This window comes from Paralichthys olivaceus, chromosome 2 (assembly GCF_024713975.1).
Source record: "Paralichthys olivaceus isolate ysfri-2021 chromosome 2, ASM2471397v2, whole genome shotgun sequence".
Lineage (NCBI taxonomy): Eukaryota > Metazoa > Chordata > Actinopteri > Pleuronectiformes > Paralichthyidae > Paralichthys > Paralichthys olivaceus.
This window is the reverse complement of record NC_091094.1, coordinates 25349963-25366581: the sequence shown is the minus strand read 5'-3', so window position 1 is coordinate 25366581 and position 16619 is coordinate 25349963. Positions and strand designations below refer to the sequence as shown.

Below are 16619 nucleotides of genomic sequence, written 5' to 3'. Positions count from 1 at the left end.
ACGACCTCATCCTCACTGATCCCTGCTCAGCTACACTGGCATCTACGCCTTCTGCCGGCAGCTTGCCTCCACCACCCCAGCCTCCACCTTTTAGCACCGAGTCCAAACACGGTCGCAAACGATATTCATCCTAAACAAAGGTACACTGCCTGCTACACCCAGGGGGGTTCTTTATTTATCTAATTGGTAAATCATGACATAGTGTTCCTGACTGAACAATATATATTTGACTTGTTATTGTCTTTTGAGACTTTAAAGTTCTGAAGTTCTAAAGTTCCCTCAAATCCGTTTTTATGCTGGCTTCATCAAAATAAACAAAACATAAATAATTCAGAGGAGGTATATTAATTCACTTTGTGCTGCAGCATCAAAAAAAGAGATTTATCAAATTCAACAGCAACATCTTTTTTGAGTTTCTCATGACATCCACGGAGCATGACGTCCACCGTGTTAATTGGTGCTGCTTTCTTTTGAGAAATAGTTGCAATGAAAGCTGTTTACGGTTTGTGGTGAACACTCGCCCTCATAGAAAATATCTCCCCACCCTCAAAATTTAACCCCTGGATAGAAAAATAGTTCAAACACCTGATTAGCTGCAGCATTTTAGCTAAATTCTGATGTAAATGTAAATCTGAGATAAATGAGATTTTCAGGATATATAAGTTCGAAATATGAGCCAGTATAAAAGAAATATACGTGTTTGGATATGTCTGCTGTGACTGTATGTGTTTTCATGTCCTCCTATATCCTTTAGGTCATGAACCCTCGGCTCTGGACACAGTGGAGGCCTTTGATCCTCAGAGGAAGAAGTGGGAGAGGTTGGCACCCATGAGCTTCCCAAGATGCTCCGCCTCCTCCATTGTCATCAGAGACCGCCTCCTGGTGGTGGGGGGAGTCAACCAGGTACAGAAGGCCTCAGTGTAACTGCAAAGGTTTTGTTCTGTTGAGCAGAAAGTAATTACAGTAACTTAGCAGCTGATGCTCACTGTTTAGAAAAGAGGAATAAAATATTTTTATTTCTAGTTTATTTATAATATCACCCATTATGTGGAGCAGCAGCTGCTGCTGAGTGAGAGTTCACGTTTGTGTGTGGATGTGTGTAGCTGTCTGTCGACTTACTCACTGCATGTCTGTCCATGAGGATCACACCTACGCACATCTGTCCCTGCTTTACTCACTTCACACCACAGTGCTGGAGAGTAACGTCCTACTTCTCCCTGTGATGAGCAGTGTCATGAAACAACCGGCACTTTTATCTAATAACAAATACATACAATAACAGCGCAGGAATGACCAAGAGTAACCTCTCTACTACACAATTATCAAAATTAAACCTGCTCATCCATAGTATTCAAACTGTTGATAAAAACCGACAAGGCGTTCCAGATATGAAGCCAAACCACTGCCATCTTGCACACCTGGAGCCAGTGTGCACAGAAGTGATCAGGGGATGGTGCATGGCTTGACGAATCCCAAGTCTCTGTCAAGTGTCAGTCATGATGTTTCACCTTGTTTTCCTTACATCAAATAATTAATCAAAACCAAATGAATCAGAAACATGAGCACTAATCAGTCAATCAATCAAATTTTATTTGTATAGCCCGTATTCATAAATCACAATTTTTCTAATAGGGCTTTAACAAGGTGTGACATCCTCTGCTCTTAACCCTTAATAAGAGTAAGGAAAAAACAAATTAAAAAAAACTTAAACAGGGGAAAAGAACATAGAAACCTCAGAGAGAGCCACATGTGAGGGATCCCTCTCCCAGGATGGACAGAAGTGCAATAGATGCCACATGCAATGGAGAACATCATTATTTAGAGTAAACAGTTTGTAGCATATCCACTATCCATGATCAGATGGCAACATGATACAGGATCCGCCAATATGATCACGATCAGCCAGCACGATACAGGATCTGCCATTACTATCACGATCTCTGATTCGCGATCCATCATCATAATCCACGATGGCCCTGGATCTGCGAACAATAAGGCACAGGGACTCTGGGGAAGAAGTCAAGTCAGTAACATGTATTGATGAGACATTCATTTCTTTGATGTGATAAGGAGGGAGAAGAGGAAAGAGAAGCTCCATGTGTCATGTATCCCTCAACATTCTAGACCTATAGCAGCATAACTAAGAGCAGGTCAAAGACAGGCCTGGACCAGCTCTAACTATAAGCTTTATCAAAAAGGAAGTTTTCAAGCCTACTCTTAAACGTAGAGAGTGTGTCTGCCTCCCTAACTGAAAATGCAAGATGAGGAGCTTGAGAGCTGAAAGCTCTGGCTCCCACTCTACCTTTAGAGACTTTACGGACAACAAGTAAGCCTGAATTCTGGGAGTACAGTGCTCTAGTGGGGAGATATGGTACTATGAGCTCTTTATAATTGTGGCATATTTTTAAGGGCGTTGTAGGTGAGGAGGAGAATTTTAAATTCTATTCTAGATTTAACTGGAAGCCAGTGTAGTGAAGCTAATACTGGACAAATGTGAACCCTTTTCCTGGTTCTTGTCAGGACCAGTGCTGCAGCATTCTGGACAAGCTGCAGAGTCTTCAACGATTTACTGCTGGAGCCTGATAATAAGGAATTACAATAATCAAGTCTGGATGTGACAAAGGCGTGGACAAATTATTCTGCATCTTTTTGAAACAGGACATGTCTGATTTTAGATATGTGACATATATGAAAGAAGGTGAAAATTAGTGGAAAAGGCGGGGTTTATGACCTGTACTGCAGCCAGCCACCAGGGGGCGATGGACATCAAGTCCTTCTCCAGCTTCAACTGTGTTTTCAGGGACAGAAGTTTCTTCTGTTTCTCATCTTAAATCTAAGTCTCTCTCAGATGATTTATTGACTCTCTAAATTGTAAATCAGTCATAATCAGGCCTCCGCTCCGTCGACTGATTGGTCGGGCAGGATATTAGAAAACAATTTCTGCTGGAATCAAAGCAAATATACCTTGTATATTACTATGGATTACAAAGAATCAATTGTAAGAGAAAAGTATCCAGAAGAAAGTGAAGTGCTGTGCAGAGTTTACTCCAGTTTATTCCTGCCTTCAGTGAAGGAAATTAGATTTGTTCAATACTAATTTGAACACTTAGAGACCAGAACAGGTGATGTAGAGAAAAGCCACCATTTGAGGATTGTGCAAAATAAGGGACATTGTACAACATTGTGGCCTAACGTGAGATTTCAAGGACTCGTTAATGCAAACTATGTGAAACCAAACACCGTCTGAGCTACAGATTCAGACCTGCAGCTTCAGTTCAACCTGCACCACAGTAGAATTGTAGGGAAAATATTTTAAAAACAATTAGAAGAAATTAAGTAGTTTATGGTTAGTTAGAGTTGAGGTTTGTCAGCTGCTGTTGCCAAGGAAAGGAACTCTTAAGCCCAACATATGACACTTTAAGAAAGGTCACAGACAATTGACACTTCATCTCAGATCAGATTTGATCCTGAAGTAGCTTAATATTAATCCCGGTTTATAGATTGTTTAATTGGAGAAATTAAAGATAACGAATTAACAAAAATTAATAACTGCAATTTCAAGCTTACCATGTTCAATCTGTATTTCTTAGTTTACTCAAAGATGTAGTATGTACCTCTATGACATTTCTTCATTTAATTATCTAAAACCAATTAGACCTATGTTATTATTTTGTTGACTTGTTTATTGATCCAAAATGTTTCCAACAAAGTTCAAAACACACAAATCCCCAATTATATTCAAGGTACAATGACGTTTCATTTTGGTAGACTTTTAATTACACCGATCTGTTTAACTGTGGCTTTGCTTATTTCTGCTTTTACTTTTGGGGCAGATGACATATGACGGAGGAATAACACACTGTTAGCCAGTTAGCCTGTCAGCTGTTTTTCCCTTCTACTGTTTGTATTGATCACTCATAATAGATCACGATGATTCATTTGCTGCCTAACATGAATAAAACGTAAATTATCTCATCCATGAACATGATTCATAATGATGACGAGTCTCGTCAGATAGATTTTCATCGGGAATGGTGGTGAAGACAACCACTCCAATGTTACCATGCTGCTTCACTGTTTCTTCAAACTGGGTCTTGTTTTGATTGCGAGACGCCAAAGTTACATTTTGTACATTTAAAGCCTCCAATCACTTGATTTCATTCATATATAAAACATCAAGTATCCATGACTAAAATTGTGACATTGCAATTGTAAGTCAGTTGATTCAGTCTTGCTAAATGCTGACTGGTGAACTGTATGACGTAACGTGAGCTCTGTCCGCCTCCAATCAGTTAATACAGAAATAACTAAAAGTTGGCTACTCACATATAGAAAATATGTTATATTGTTCTTTAATACTCACTGAAGACTGTAAATCCTTGAGATAAAAGCACAAAGAAAGCAGCCAGAGAGAAACAAAACCCTGCAACATTAAAAACACTGCACCTATCACTTTAGAATTAATGAAACTGTTCTGTGAGTGACTGAGCAGCTCCCCCTTGTGGAAAAATCTTTAGCCCACTAAAAGTGACTGAGTTTGCACATGAGTGTCATCCAACATCTCAATATTAATTAATCTAATTATTGACAGTATTGATTGTTATTAACCTGATTCTTGTATCATGGTCTGAAAGAAAATAAGACTTTTGTTTTAAGGTAGATAACTCTTAATTCTATTTGGTTTGCTCTTCCACTAAGTGACCTGGTTATGTTTTAATACTCGTACCTGTTATTCTTAAAATACAATACCTGGCAGACTGACCTAAAACAGGTTCAGCTATTGACAAGGGACCGTGTTCACTTACTATGTCAATAGAGAAACTCTCCCAGCCTTTAAATCTTCACTATCTTTATATTTTGTTCTCTCTCAGGTTCCCAGCTCAGCCCACGAGATCCTCTATGTGAAAGAAGAAGAGTGTGTGTAGCCTATAGACTGAGACTGACCCCAAATCAGATTCCAGCAACCCTCCTGAATCCGACTGTAGTGCAGTGTGTACGAAGCTTTGAGAACACTGAGGCAGATGGAGTCGTGACGTGTGCAACAGATAACACTTCCCCCTGTTGGACTGCACTGACACTGAGACCCATATGGAAGCACACAATGGAGAAGCTGGCTCTTTCTTCACCCCAACTCATGTCTCCTGATACTTTCAGTATGTGACACTTCTGCGTTGTACGTTGTTGTGCATACTTTGGGTAAGACAACATTTTGTAGCGAACATGTCTAGTACTATAGACTGAAAATACATGGAAGACCTGTGTTTTTTGGGTACATGCATTTCATGTTTGTTAAAATGTGTTTATTTGTGATCAGCTTGCTAACAACTGAGCATATGTAGACAGTGTGATTTCCATATAAGATTTTTATCTAGTTTGATGAAACATGCAATATTATATAAAGAAAGTCATTACAAAAGAGGGAGGTTTATTTATAAAACTGTACAGTAACAACATTTGCACTGAAGCATCAACAGTGAGTGGAGGTTGATTCTAATATCAATAATTTCTGGTCTAGTGTATTGTAGTTATTACACTGAGAATGCTGTACTACCACTTATCTGTGCTGTAACAGTGCACATTTGTGATTTTTACCATAGATCTGTTTAAATGAACTGCATATATGAAGAGATTAGATGTATGAAATGACCAAATGGATGTTTAAGTGATGTGTTTACGTGTTGGTTTAGGCAAATAAGAGGATGATTGTACACATTTGATTCCTGAGCAATACAAATGTCTCTTTTATTCAGTGTTTCATTTGTGCAACATGTGCTGTGCAGTAATTATCATCACTTACTAACTTTTTAGTCAAGTTGTGATATCGCAGACTTGTTTTTGTGACTTCAGACATGGTTTTATGTTTACTGTCATTATAAACAACACAAGACTATTGTCACCTGTAGAATATTTTCATTGTATTAAGGATTCAGTTTATTTGATCCTACCTGATCATTCTCTGTTATGTCAAATAATCGTATAGGACACGAGTCTTCATATTCAATAGAATAAATGGGAATTGTGTTTTGTATCGCACTTCTTTGGCACTAGATGGCAGTGTTCACACACATGCACTCCAACATGAGCATGTGAGAGCTTCTTTGAATCAAAGCTGTGCAAGCTGACTGCATATAGTACTTATAAGTGGCTGTGATGATAAACTAGCTGTCAGTTTAACGCTATCACATACAGTAGTTGTCATGATTACATAAAGATAACCAACAAGACAGATATTAGTAATCAGTGCATCAACATGAAGAGTCATTTTCCTGCCTTAAACTGCAATAATCAAAAGTATTGAGTGCAAAATGCTCAGTACACCAAACTAACAAGTCTTAGCTTCCAGTGCATTACTAGCTATCAGCATGTAGTGATCTGGTCAGAGCCCTGGAGTTGATTTAAATGGGGAGTAGTTGAAACAGGTGGGCGGAGACACGTATTAGATAAGACAGATCACACTGATAGTGTGTGTGTGTACATGTCGGGTTTCAGTGTGAGTCCTGGCGACAGCGGGTCGACTGAGTGCTTTGGCCAGCAGCCAGTCTTTCAATGTGCTAACCACCAGCCAGTGTCCCAGTGTGGCCTGTTAGCCTCCAGTCTGGACTCCAGTCAGCAAGTCTTTGCTCCGCTACCTTCCAGCATGCTAACACCTCAGCCTGCATTCCGGCCAAATTGGCTGGAGTTAGTGAGCCTGCAGCCTTCCTGTCTTAAACCAGCTAGTCCACTGCTCCTGCTCCCAAGCCAACCACTTTCCTTTATGGCCCTGGAGACTGTGATTAGTTCTCTTACTCTAGAACTTGTCTGACTATTTCCCCGAGATATCTATGGGTTGAAGACCCCAGAAGAAAAGTAGGTAAATGAGATGATGATCTTCCAAGCTGCCCTGCTCCACAGAGCCAAAGGCTACATTCATACAACTATGTTTGCTACAGATACGTCTGATCTCTTAGAGTCGCTAAAACAGAGAAGTTTGGAAACACTGTCCGGACCCTGAGTTGGCCAGTTTGACATCTTGTTTGTCCATGTGTCAGTCTTTGATTGACAGTTTTGCATTTACAGTCAACACCTCCATGCCGCCATTGTTGTGTGACAATAGACAATTGTCCCTCAATAAAATCGGAGTCTTGCTGCAAGATAAGAAGTAGGAAGTGGGACTTTGAGTGCCATGTGACATTGTATTCTTTATTGCAGATCAGAAAATCTCAGCCTCTGAGTTGCCTGGAAAGCAGCATTATATCATTTGTCCCCACTCACCGTCAAACCATCTGCTCACATTTCTGTCTCTATTCAATGATTTTTCCTGTGTATCAGCCTCCTGTTTTATTTTCCTGTTGCACCTGGAGACCTTTCTGCCATCGTGTCCACACATCTGACTGTAGGCCTGTTGTCTCTTCCAAAAAGCTGCTTTATTGCATCAACATATTTATGTGACTGCATTCAGTCCTCTGCCTGTCCTGTCATCAGAAATCTGTATCAATATGCATAACAGAATTGTTTGCCAGAGACTGCATATAAAGATGGACGACTATTGCCCCCTGGTGGTTGGCTGCAGTATTGGTCATAATCCCTGTCTGTTTGTTAGTTAAAGTGATTTGGACCAAACTAAAAAGTTAAAGTGCAAGATAAATACAAGTATTTTCTGTGATTTTTGGTAGTTCTCATCACGTCAAGTTCAAATGCTCTTGTTTCTGATATGTTTGTTTATTTGAGGCTATAATATTTGTTCCAAATTCCAACACCAGCACAAGATGGCAGCACCCACATCTGTGTCCACATTTTTGTGTCATTCTGGTACAGTGGGAGGAAGTGGACACACGCCACCCATCTTTATATACACTGACTGGCAAAACATTAGTGTGTGTATCTCAGCATTGTCTCAAGTAGCTGTTGTCTTCTTCCAAAATGTCATCTGTTTTTCTTCCTACCTACTGTTTGAATGTTTGTACTCTGAAAACCTGCTTGAATGGCAAGAGTTTTATTTTTGAAACTCCAGATTTGCAATTTGCTGTGTATCTATTGCGGTAGAACAGATTCTCTGTTAAGAAGAAGGATATGCCGATATTGTTCATGTCTTAGGAGCCTTCTTTTTACATGTATACAGCACATTGGTAATGAGCATCTCATGTGTAGCGTTTGTGACAGAATTTACTGTCAGCTCTGTGTGTCGGACACAAACCAAAGCTGGGGCAGGGATGCATACACTAAATAAAAGCCCACATTTCTGGAAAAACACACTATTTTTAAACATTATGAAGTCATTTATTTGGACCCAATGAGGGGCAGTTAAGTTAGGAAGAGCCGAGCCCTCATTTGTTTTACATTAACCAGAGCTGCATGGCTACATGGCAGAGGGAATTAATAGAAGAAAATTTGCTTTTATTAAACATGGAGCATTTTAGAAGAAATGTTTTCTTTTTCTGGATTAAGGGCAAACACCTGAATGTTTTGTGCATGTTAGTGTAGTGAATGTTACAGCCAGGTTTGATGGTTGTTCAGGCTCTTGAGGTCAATGCTTATTCACAGCTTACTCTACATCTACGCTAACTTCCTGTGTGAGGATAAATGACTCATGCACACACACACACATTCAAGACATCATCCAATCTAAAACGGGCTGATTGCATTCAAGTGCGGCAGGCTGCGTGTCTTGAGCGCTCTCTGTGGCTGCTCTATTCCTCTCTGTGTTTTTTCCACATTAACTCAGTTAGACTAATTTCCCTGAAAAAGCAGCAGAGACACTGAGTGGGGGCGGGTATTAGCCTACACCAGTGACACTGGCCTGAATGTTGACACAAAGTTTAAATACGTGACTGACGGAAATAAATGTGTATTTAATGGAAAATATGTCTGAAAAGGGAAAGAGAAAATGCAAATGGCCTATAATCTTATAAGTGAAAGTTCAGCCACAGTTTATTTATGCTGCCCCTGATAGATAGTAAAGGCACACTAATAACTGAGCCAAGACAATGACACAACATATTTATAAATTAGTTTGCTCCGTTCATTTTAACTGAGTTTAATCTTCAAAGAGGAAAATGGTGAAAAGAATGTTGCATGGAAGGTACAGTCTGATGAATAACAACCGGTCAATATTAGTATTAATGTTTTGTAGATGATCTCATTTGCAGTAACGCAGAACATTGTCAAGTCATGTCATTAGACCCTTCAGCTGCTACATGCTGCAGACTCTGCTTCATGTCCCTTCACTGTGCGTCACTGTGAGTGTGACAGAGGAAAAAAGGAAAAAAGGGACACAAACTCACAGTGTCCTGAATCAGCTGTGATCTTTTTCTGAGCTCAAGGTTTTTGAACCTGTTGCATAACATATGGGAACAAGTATATTTACACACTGAAATATTTCAGAACAATATTTGTGCGTATGTGCCTGTCTATGTGTGTGAATATAGGTACATGGTGGTGGTGGGAGTAGTCTGCTCAAAGTATGTGATGAATGGTATTATTTACACTCCCAACCCAGAGGACAAATCTGTTATGCTTGACGGACGAGACATGACATTCAAGCCTCAGTACATGGGATGCTGGCTCTACCAAGAAGCAGATTTTTTTTCTTTTTGATTGCAATGTAGGACATAAACTCTTTCCCATGTCCACAGATTGGATAAACTAAAAAGTCAAAACACTTCAAATACATTTTTCAAGATACAAGATGGTTTCTGTCATTTTCGGTAATTATTACCGCTCAGATGTATGTTCATGTTTCTGATAATTTTGATATTAATCATTTATTTAATGCTGTAAAATTGGGTTGAAATATTATTGTTGTCAGTTGAGACTAACTCATGACAAGTTGTGTTTCATGGGATCAAGTACTGGACTAGTTCAACGTTGAAGCTCAATTTCCAATTAATAGTCAAAAAAATTATACAATTATACACATTCCATGAATGAACAAGAAGCAGTCCAGTGACCTTGAAGATTTAACTTAAACGGATCTATTGGCAGAAATTGAATATAAAATAATCCTAGTGATGTTTTCACTAGTGTATTTCATCTAAATTGTACAAATGGTTGTTTCTTTACTCTAGAATGAGCCCTTTATATTTAAATACTTTATATTTACATAGGGAGTGGGTCCTCTCCATGGAGACCGTCATGTTTTTTTACAGTCGTCCAAACTGGACAAACTAAACACCTTTTGAGTTTCTATGACAACTGAAGTTCACCACATGCTGAGCTTTTCATGTTTGGAAGGGGACGGTGAGGTGAGGGGTACTAAGCTGCAACATGAAACTTCACCACTAGATTCTACACACTGAACCTTTAATAGGTTAGACTGTTTAATTTTTTAAAAAATATCTACATTTTTTTCTTAAATTGAATATTGTTTGAGCAAAGATTTCCAACCATTGTCCAGATAATTTGTGTTTTCTTTGATGAGGTAATCCTTTTTATTTTTATGAAAACCATGACTTCAGACTGGCTTGAGTTACACATTACAATTCACAACAGTCCACATGTGCTAATACATTACAATGAAAAGCCAACTGACAGAAATAGACGCAGGTGTGACATTTGTTTGAATGGATTATATAACTCAACCATGTCCTTGCATACTGATTGTTTTACTGTAATCCAATAAATGGACAACAACGTAATCTAAAATAGCAGAAGGATAATAATTCATTACATTACATTATTGGCGAATCAGTAATGCAAACTATACAAGATACACAACAGGTTAAAACTTTAAAAAAAAAACACTTAACACAGGGCAGGTCTGCTCCACACTGGTCTGATCTCAAACTAAATATTTCCATTTCCATCTCTCCATGATGTGATGATGATCTCTGTTTTGTTTAATGGGTGAACCATGTGCTGCCTGCAGGAGGTTACTCTTCACCCACCCATGCACACACACACACACACACACACACACACACACACACACACACACACCAAGCTGCCAGTTACTCTCTAACACCTTTCTGTCATTTACAAACAGATTTCTATGTTGCAGAGTGTCTGTCTGAATAAGTAACTTTATCAATCGTCACTCTGGTTTTTCCATGTTACAACCATTTGAAAGGTCCCAGCTCATTCATTACTAGAGTCTGGGGTCAAAGGTCAGGGCGTCCACTCAACGTCAATACTCAAATGTCATTCAAAGTGGATCTAGTTTTTTGTTGTAATAGTAGTATTCAGTTAGTTGTCATTGAACTGCGTTGGCAAGCTTCATGTTTTAATGAGATTATCAGTCAACATGTGTTGATGTTCACAGCTGAAGAATAAGAGAACTTATGCAAAACAAATAATGTACCAAGCAAGTAATTGCTGTTGGGATGTGAAGCCTCAGGACCTTTTGCTCCTCCATGTTGTTCCTCTGGCTTTTGTCCCTGCTCCTGTCTGAGTGTCTTGTGGGTTCCTTCTGGGCATGGCTGTCAATCAACTCGGCTTCCTGCCTTCTCAGCTGCTCACCTGAGAATCCTCCAGATCTATACAAACCCTGCTCATTCAACCAGACTCTGCCACATCCTCCAGTCTCACAATGGGGTAGAAATAGTACGACCAACTCCTTTCTGCTTTAGTATGAGAAACATTTGGTTAGTTGTCGTGTAGCTTTGATTATATTTCTGATTTGCTGTGTCCGCCATCTCCTGCCTGCTTTAACATACAGCTGTGTATTCAGAATGCTAAATCAGTAACCAAGAACCTGGTCTGGAAATGGAAACCTGGAACTTTTATCGCAAACCAACCTCAACTTACCTGCAACCATCTCTTGTTTGAATCATATTATCACACAGTTTATACAATAAACCTTCAAACCTTTATCTACCTCTGCTCTTCTGCTTTCCACACATACAGTTTACCTTTTAAAGATCTTAACAATTACAAACCTCTCCAACGTGGCAACGTCACCTCACAGGTTTTGATGACACATTTGAAAAAAAAATACTTTACTTCTATAGCATGTATCTTAGCTAGGAAACAAACTGCTTCTTAAAATGCATGGCAAAAAAACTCATGAATAAAATTAAAAGGTATTCGATTGAATTCAATTGAAATCCAAGGGGCATAAAAAATGTCCTTGTTGTGTTCAACTGCAACTCTGTTGCTAGGTAACAGCAAAAAAGGGTGGGACAAGCTGATGACGTCGATCATGAGAAGTCTCTTTGGACCAGATTGTCTTACTTTGGTTCTGCTTTGGTCTACTCGGCCCTCAGCCTCCTATGTGGGCTGCGTCCTCTGAAGGACACAGCCTTGCATTGAGAGACAGCTACAGACAGCTACAGCAAGTTAGCACTAGCTAGTGTACATTCTCCATCTACCACCATTTTACATGGTCTCTTGGTCTCCTGTAATAAAGTTGATAAATCTAGATATCTTTGAAAGTCATTTTGGCTAAGAAGTGACTGGGTGACGATGGGGGTGTCTCTCCTCAGAGTATGACTCAGGAGAATGAGGAGAAAAAGTGAAAACTCAAACTTGGGCCTGTCGCAGCTTTCTGGACTGGAAGATTGGAGGGGATGGAAGCGAGTGAGAGTGGGGGAGTATGTTTGGTGGACAGCCATTCATCCTGAGCTAAGGGAAGGTTTCCAAATCTCCCCCCCGACATTCTTCTGGGCTCAAAGAAGCCCCCCGGCACAGAAGTGGCCCAAAACTGGCAGAGACCGCCTTGGCGTTGCCAGGGACAGCCACTTTGCCGATGTGTTGCTGGGGCCCAGTGCTGTTTTGTCTCCCCTCCTCACCTCACTTCCTGGTTTGGAAAAGGAGGTTGGAGGATCATTAACCAGCAGAAGGACCCCATAGTGCACTGTACTGTATGTCCACACATAAACCACGTCTTCATTCAGTTAGCTATTTCACCCTTCAATGCCAGTCTGTGTCTTTTTGTCGCTCTAAAGCAAACATCTTCCGAGAGGCGTCCCCAGGTAGATTTCCTAACCTTACATACCCTCTCGTATAGTTACACGGAACATTTGCCAGATGAGTAAGGTCACACTGTTCCGTATTCAACATTTGGTTCAAAATATTACAATATGTCTTCTCTCTGGATAAATACATTTTTTGGGAAAAGGGAGGGGGATGATAGGTGTAGGGCGGCGTGGTGCAGTGATTAGCACTGTCACCTTACAGCAAGAAGGTTCAAATCCTGGTTCGGCTCATAAGGGCTTTCTGCGTGAAGTTTGCATGTTCTCCCTGTGTCTTTGTGGCTTCTTCCCACAATCCAACACTTTGAGATTGGAGTCTCTAAAATGATTGCACACGTGTGAATATGAGAGTGAATGGTTGTTTGCCCTGTGACCTTTATCTCACCCAAAGTCAACTGGGTGGCATTGGGGCAAATGAAGGGTGACCCGGATCCTCAACGGATAAGTGCTATAGAGATAGGTTGAATTAAATCAATGCCAGTTTTTCCCAAAATTAAATTTTCTTCCAGGCACTTTCTCTGTGTGAAAATTTTTTAATTTAAAAACTAGTTTAAGATAAACCGTCAGATGAAAAACCTTTTTAAATATGAACAATCTTTTCCCAGGTTTTCAATTCAATTAATTTTGTATCACGCACAATCGTAATGTACATAATATCAAGGCACCTCCCATAGTAAGGTCGAGACCTTGAGATGTAAAGGTTTGTAGTTGTCCTCGTGGTATGAACAATACAGAAGTGATCAGTGCTTTGCTCTGATCAGGAGAAGATCTTTGTCAAGACTTTTTTACCGGTTTCAACTTAGAGATACAGGACAAACGTGTGATTCAATTTGGTAAGCACAAGGATTGTGTCTCGTACCAGGGAAAACTCCTTCAGGACACATATTTTACACTCACCAGATGATGCGTTTTTAGACACACAAAGGATATCCTGTTAGAAATGCTAGTGATGAATACGACTCACAGCTTGTCTATTGAATACTGTATCATGTGTACTGAACCTAAGAATGAATCCTCTTAGCCCCTGAATCCTCTTAAGGACAACCCGTGAGTTTCCACTCTCCATGCATGCATTCATACAGGGCCACAGTCAGTGTGCAGCACCAGGCCAGACTATCTGGAAACAAGGTAACTGCATCAGCTCCTTGAAGATCATTAAGGCCCCTTTCAGAAATTATATACCAAGGTAGTTAAGGAGGTTAGGAAGGCTGTGGAAAAAAACGTACTGAAATGGCCCCGGGAGGAAACAAGAGACTTTTTACATGTTTTTCCAGCAGAAAACATGCGACGACTTAGTAATTATGACATTTTGAAGTGTCAAGAAAAGGTGTAAATAATAAAAATCATTAAAGTGATTCCATTTCTGCTTTAATTGACATATTCTGGTACTGCATGGTGATTCTGTCTCAGTAAGACATTTGACAACCATCATTAATACCAATGTTAAAAAAAAGCAGCTGTACCTTAGGGAATAATTGACTTTTTGGAAAATAATACTATATCAAAGTTATTTTCTGCAGTCTACTTGGATTCACAGCAGTTGTCTAGAGGGGATTTTTTTTCTAAATAATTTTGCATTTGTTTTATACTTATTGTTAGCAGTGAATAAATCTATAAATACCTGCATAAATTGGCAAATAATATAGGCGTTTAAACTTTTTAGCCTACAGGTTACTCCCTCTTTTTTAAGGTCTCTTTTAATTTCCACTGACTTGTGAAAAATATAATGCTGCAGTGTTCATCAGCTAGTCGAGGGCAATGAGCTAAATTACGCAAAAACAAATGCTGTGGATACTGAGAAAAGCCACATTGTCTGTGGTAATTATCGTACGGTTCATCACATTCAGTTGTCCTTTGATGCTGTGATGGGAAATACTGACTCTTGCAGCTTTAAAGATTTTTGTAAGATAGTACATGAAAGATACCATTCTGTTTCCATTCAGTTTGACAGACATCCTATCAATGAATGACAGACATGCTCAGCTCAAACAATGTGGCTGTGATTTCATTTTTACAAATGATTGTGTGTTTGTGTAAACTGTACATGAGTTAAAATATTAACAACAAAGAGCAGATTTGGCAGATAAAGTCGGTTTCATCATCAACAAAACTGTTAAAACATGAAGAGAAACTTAACTTAACTTGTCTAAGCTCTTCACCGGCATCGTCATCAGATTTTCAACTAAATATTACATAACTGTATTTGTTTCATTTTTAACAAATCAAAAAGGAAAAAATCACATCAAATAACACAAAAAGGTTAAAGCTTAAAAACGAGGTCATAATGATCTAACTGGGTGAGTGCTGCCTTACAGAGAGGCTTATGGGTCTGTAAACTGCACCAGTCAAAAATAGTTTTAGTTCATTTTGTTTGGTTAATTATTTTGAATAAAATGCAGTGGTGGATATCTCCTTCACAGTAACAGATAGACATAAATTCATTTTGAATTGAATGAAAGTGAATAAGCCTGAGATATTACACACAACTGATTGCTGACAAAAAAACACAGAATGAAGTTGAAATGTGACTCTTGTTATTTGCACTAACCATAGATGAACAGATATCTCTTCCAGAAAACAGTCCAACTGTGTTATCTGGAAATCTTTGCTGATTAAAAACCAAACAGAACCCTCTCAAATGTGACAAAACAGATAAAGGCCTTATGTAGAAGGGCTGTTCCAGGTAACTGAGTAAACCTGCCTGTTGGAACAGGTGGCTCCCCCTAACAAGTCACAAGTTCCTGCTCACCCATGATTCTAGGTAAAAAAGCAACAAACACATCCACCCTCAGACCACAGTGTGCCGCAGTGTGACTGACTCATGCCCCTGCCATTACTGGATGTTTACGCCATGTGCAAAAAAAAAAAGGCTCCGCTCACAACTTTGCCAGCAAATGGTGGGCTCGGGTGGGGGTGTGTGGATGGATTGTAGCTGCTGCTCTCTGGGCAATGCCGGGGCTGCTGATGCTGAGCCGAGCGGCTGTATAGCAACAGGCAAACAGCCCAACAAAGCTGCAGGTCCTCTGGGGACGTTGTTAGAGCCGCTGCTCTCCTAGGAACAGCATGAGGAGGCTGAGGCAATTTATCTGTCATATAACAAAACATGCACATACTGTACAGTCCCTAGGAGAAAAGGAGGTCTTATTAATATATAATATAATGTGAAAATTGTGTGTGACTATGTGAACATTAAAGAGCAAAAACTGCAGTAATAAACTCATACAAATCCAGAGAATACTATCAAGATGAGGTCAATGTTTTTACTGCAGATTTCACACAAAACTAGAGCCAAACTAGATCTAAAAGGAGAGTAAATATTGTTTTTGTCACAGGGCAAAAAACATGGCTTCAGATATTGCTCTGCATCTAAAGGATGTGCAAACAGCGAGGTCAAATGATTTGGCATGCCATATTTCACATGTCAAGTCTCTGTGCTACACGTTTTATTAATTGCACATGTTAATTAATGTAATTTTGTAGTTAATAAGTGCAGCTCAGAGTAAAATAACTTAAAGCAAACTGAAATGCAAAAAGCAAAGAATCTGCGACACACAAATAATAACATGAGGGAAATAGCGTTATTTGTGTTGTGGCAAAAATGAATGCAAATTTAGTTTTAACTCTGAGGCAATGATTGCACAGAGATCTCTGGCTTGGTGTTTGGTCTTGATGGACATAGAGTTGAGTAGAGCAGCCATTCTCAACCTTTATTCTTTTGCACCAAATGTAATA

General features: G+C 39.5%; 1 protein-coding gene across 3 annotated transcripts in view; it reads left to right on the top strand.

The window, feature by feature from the left end:
• klhdc8a (kelch domain containing 8A) overlaps window positions 1–6033 on the top strand; it is a 48375-nt gene extending 42342 nt beyond the window's left edge. For all 3 annotated transcript variants that reach the window (XM_020086564.2, XM_069513274.1, XM_069513281.1), the window contains 2 exons: window positions 755–903; window positions 4872–6033. In XM_020086564.2, the coding sequence (XP_019942123.1) occupies window positions 755–903; window positions 4872–4925 (203 nt within the window). In that variant the 3' untranslated portion in view covers window positions 4926–6033. The remainder of the gene's footprint in view (window positions 1–754; window positions 904–4871) is intronic.
• The last annotated feature ends 10586 nt before the right edge of the window (window positions 6034–16619 follow it).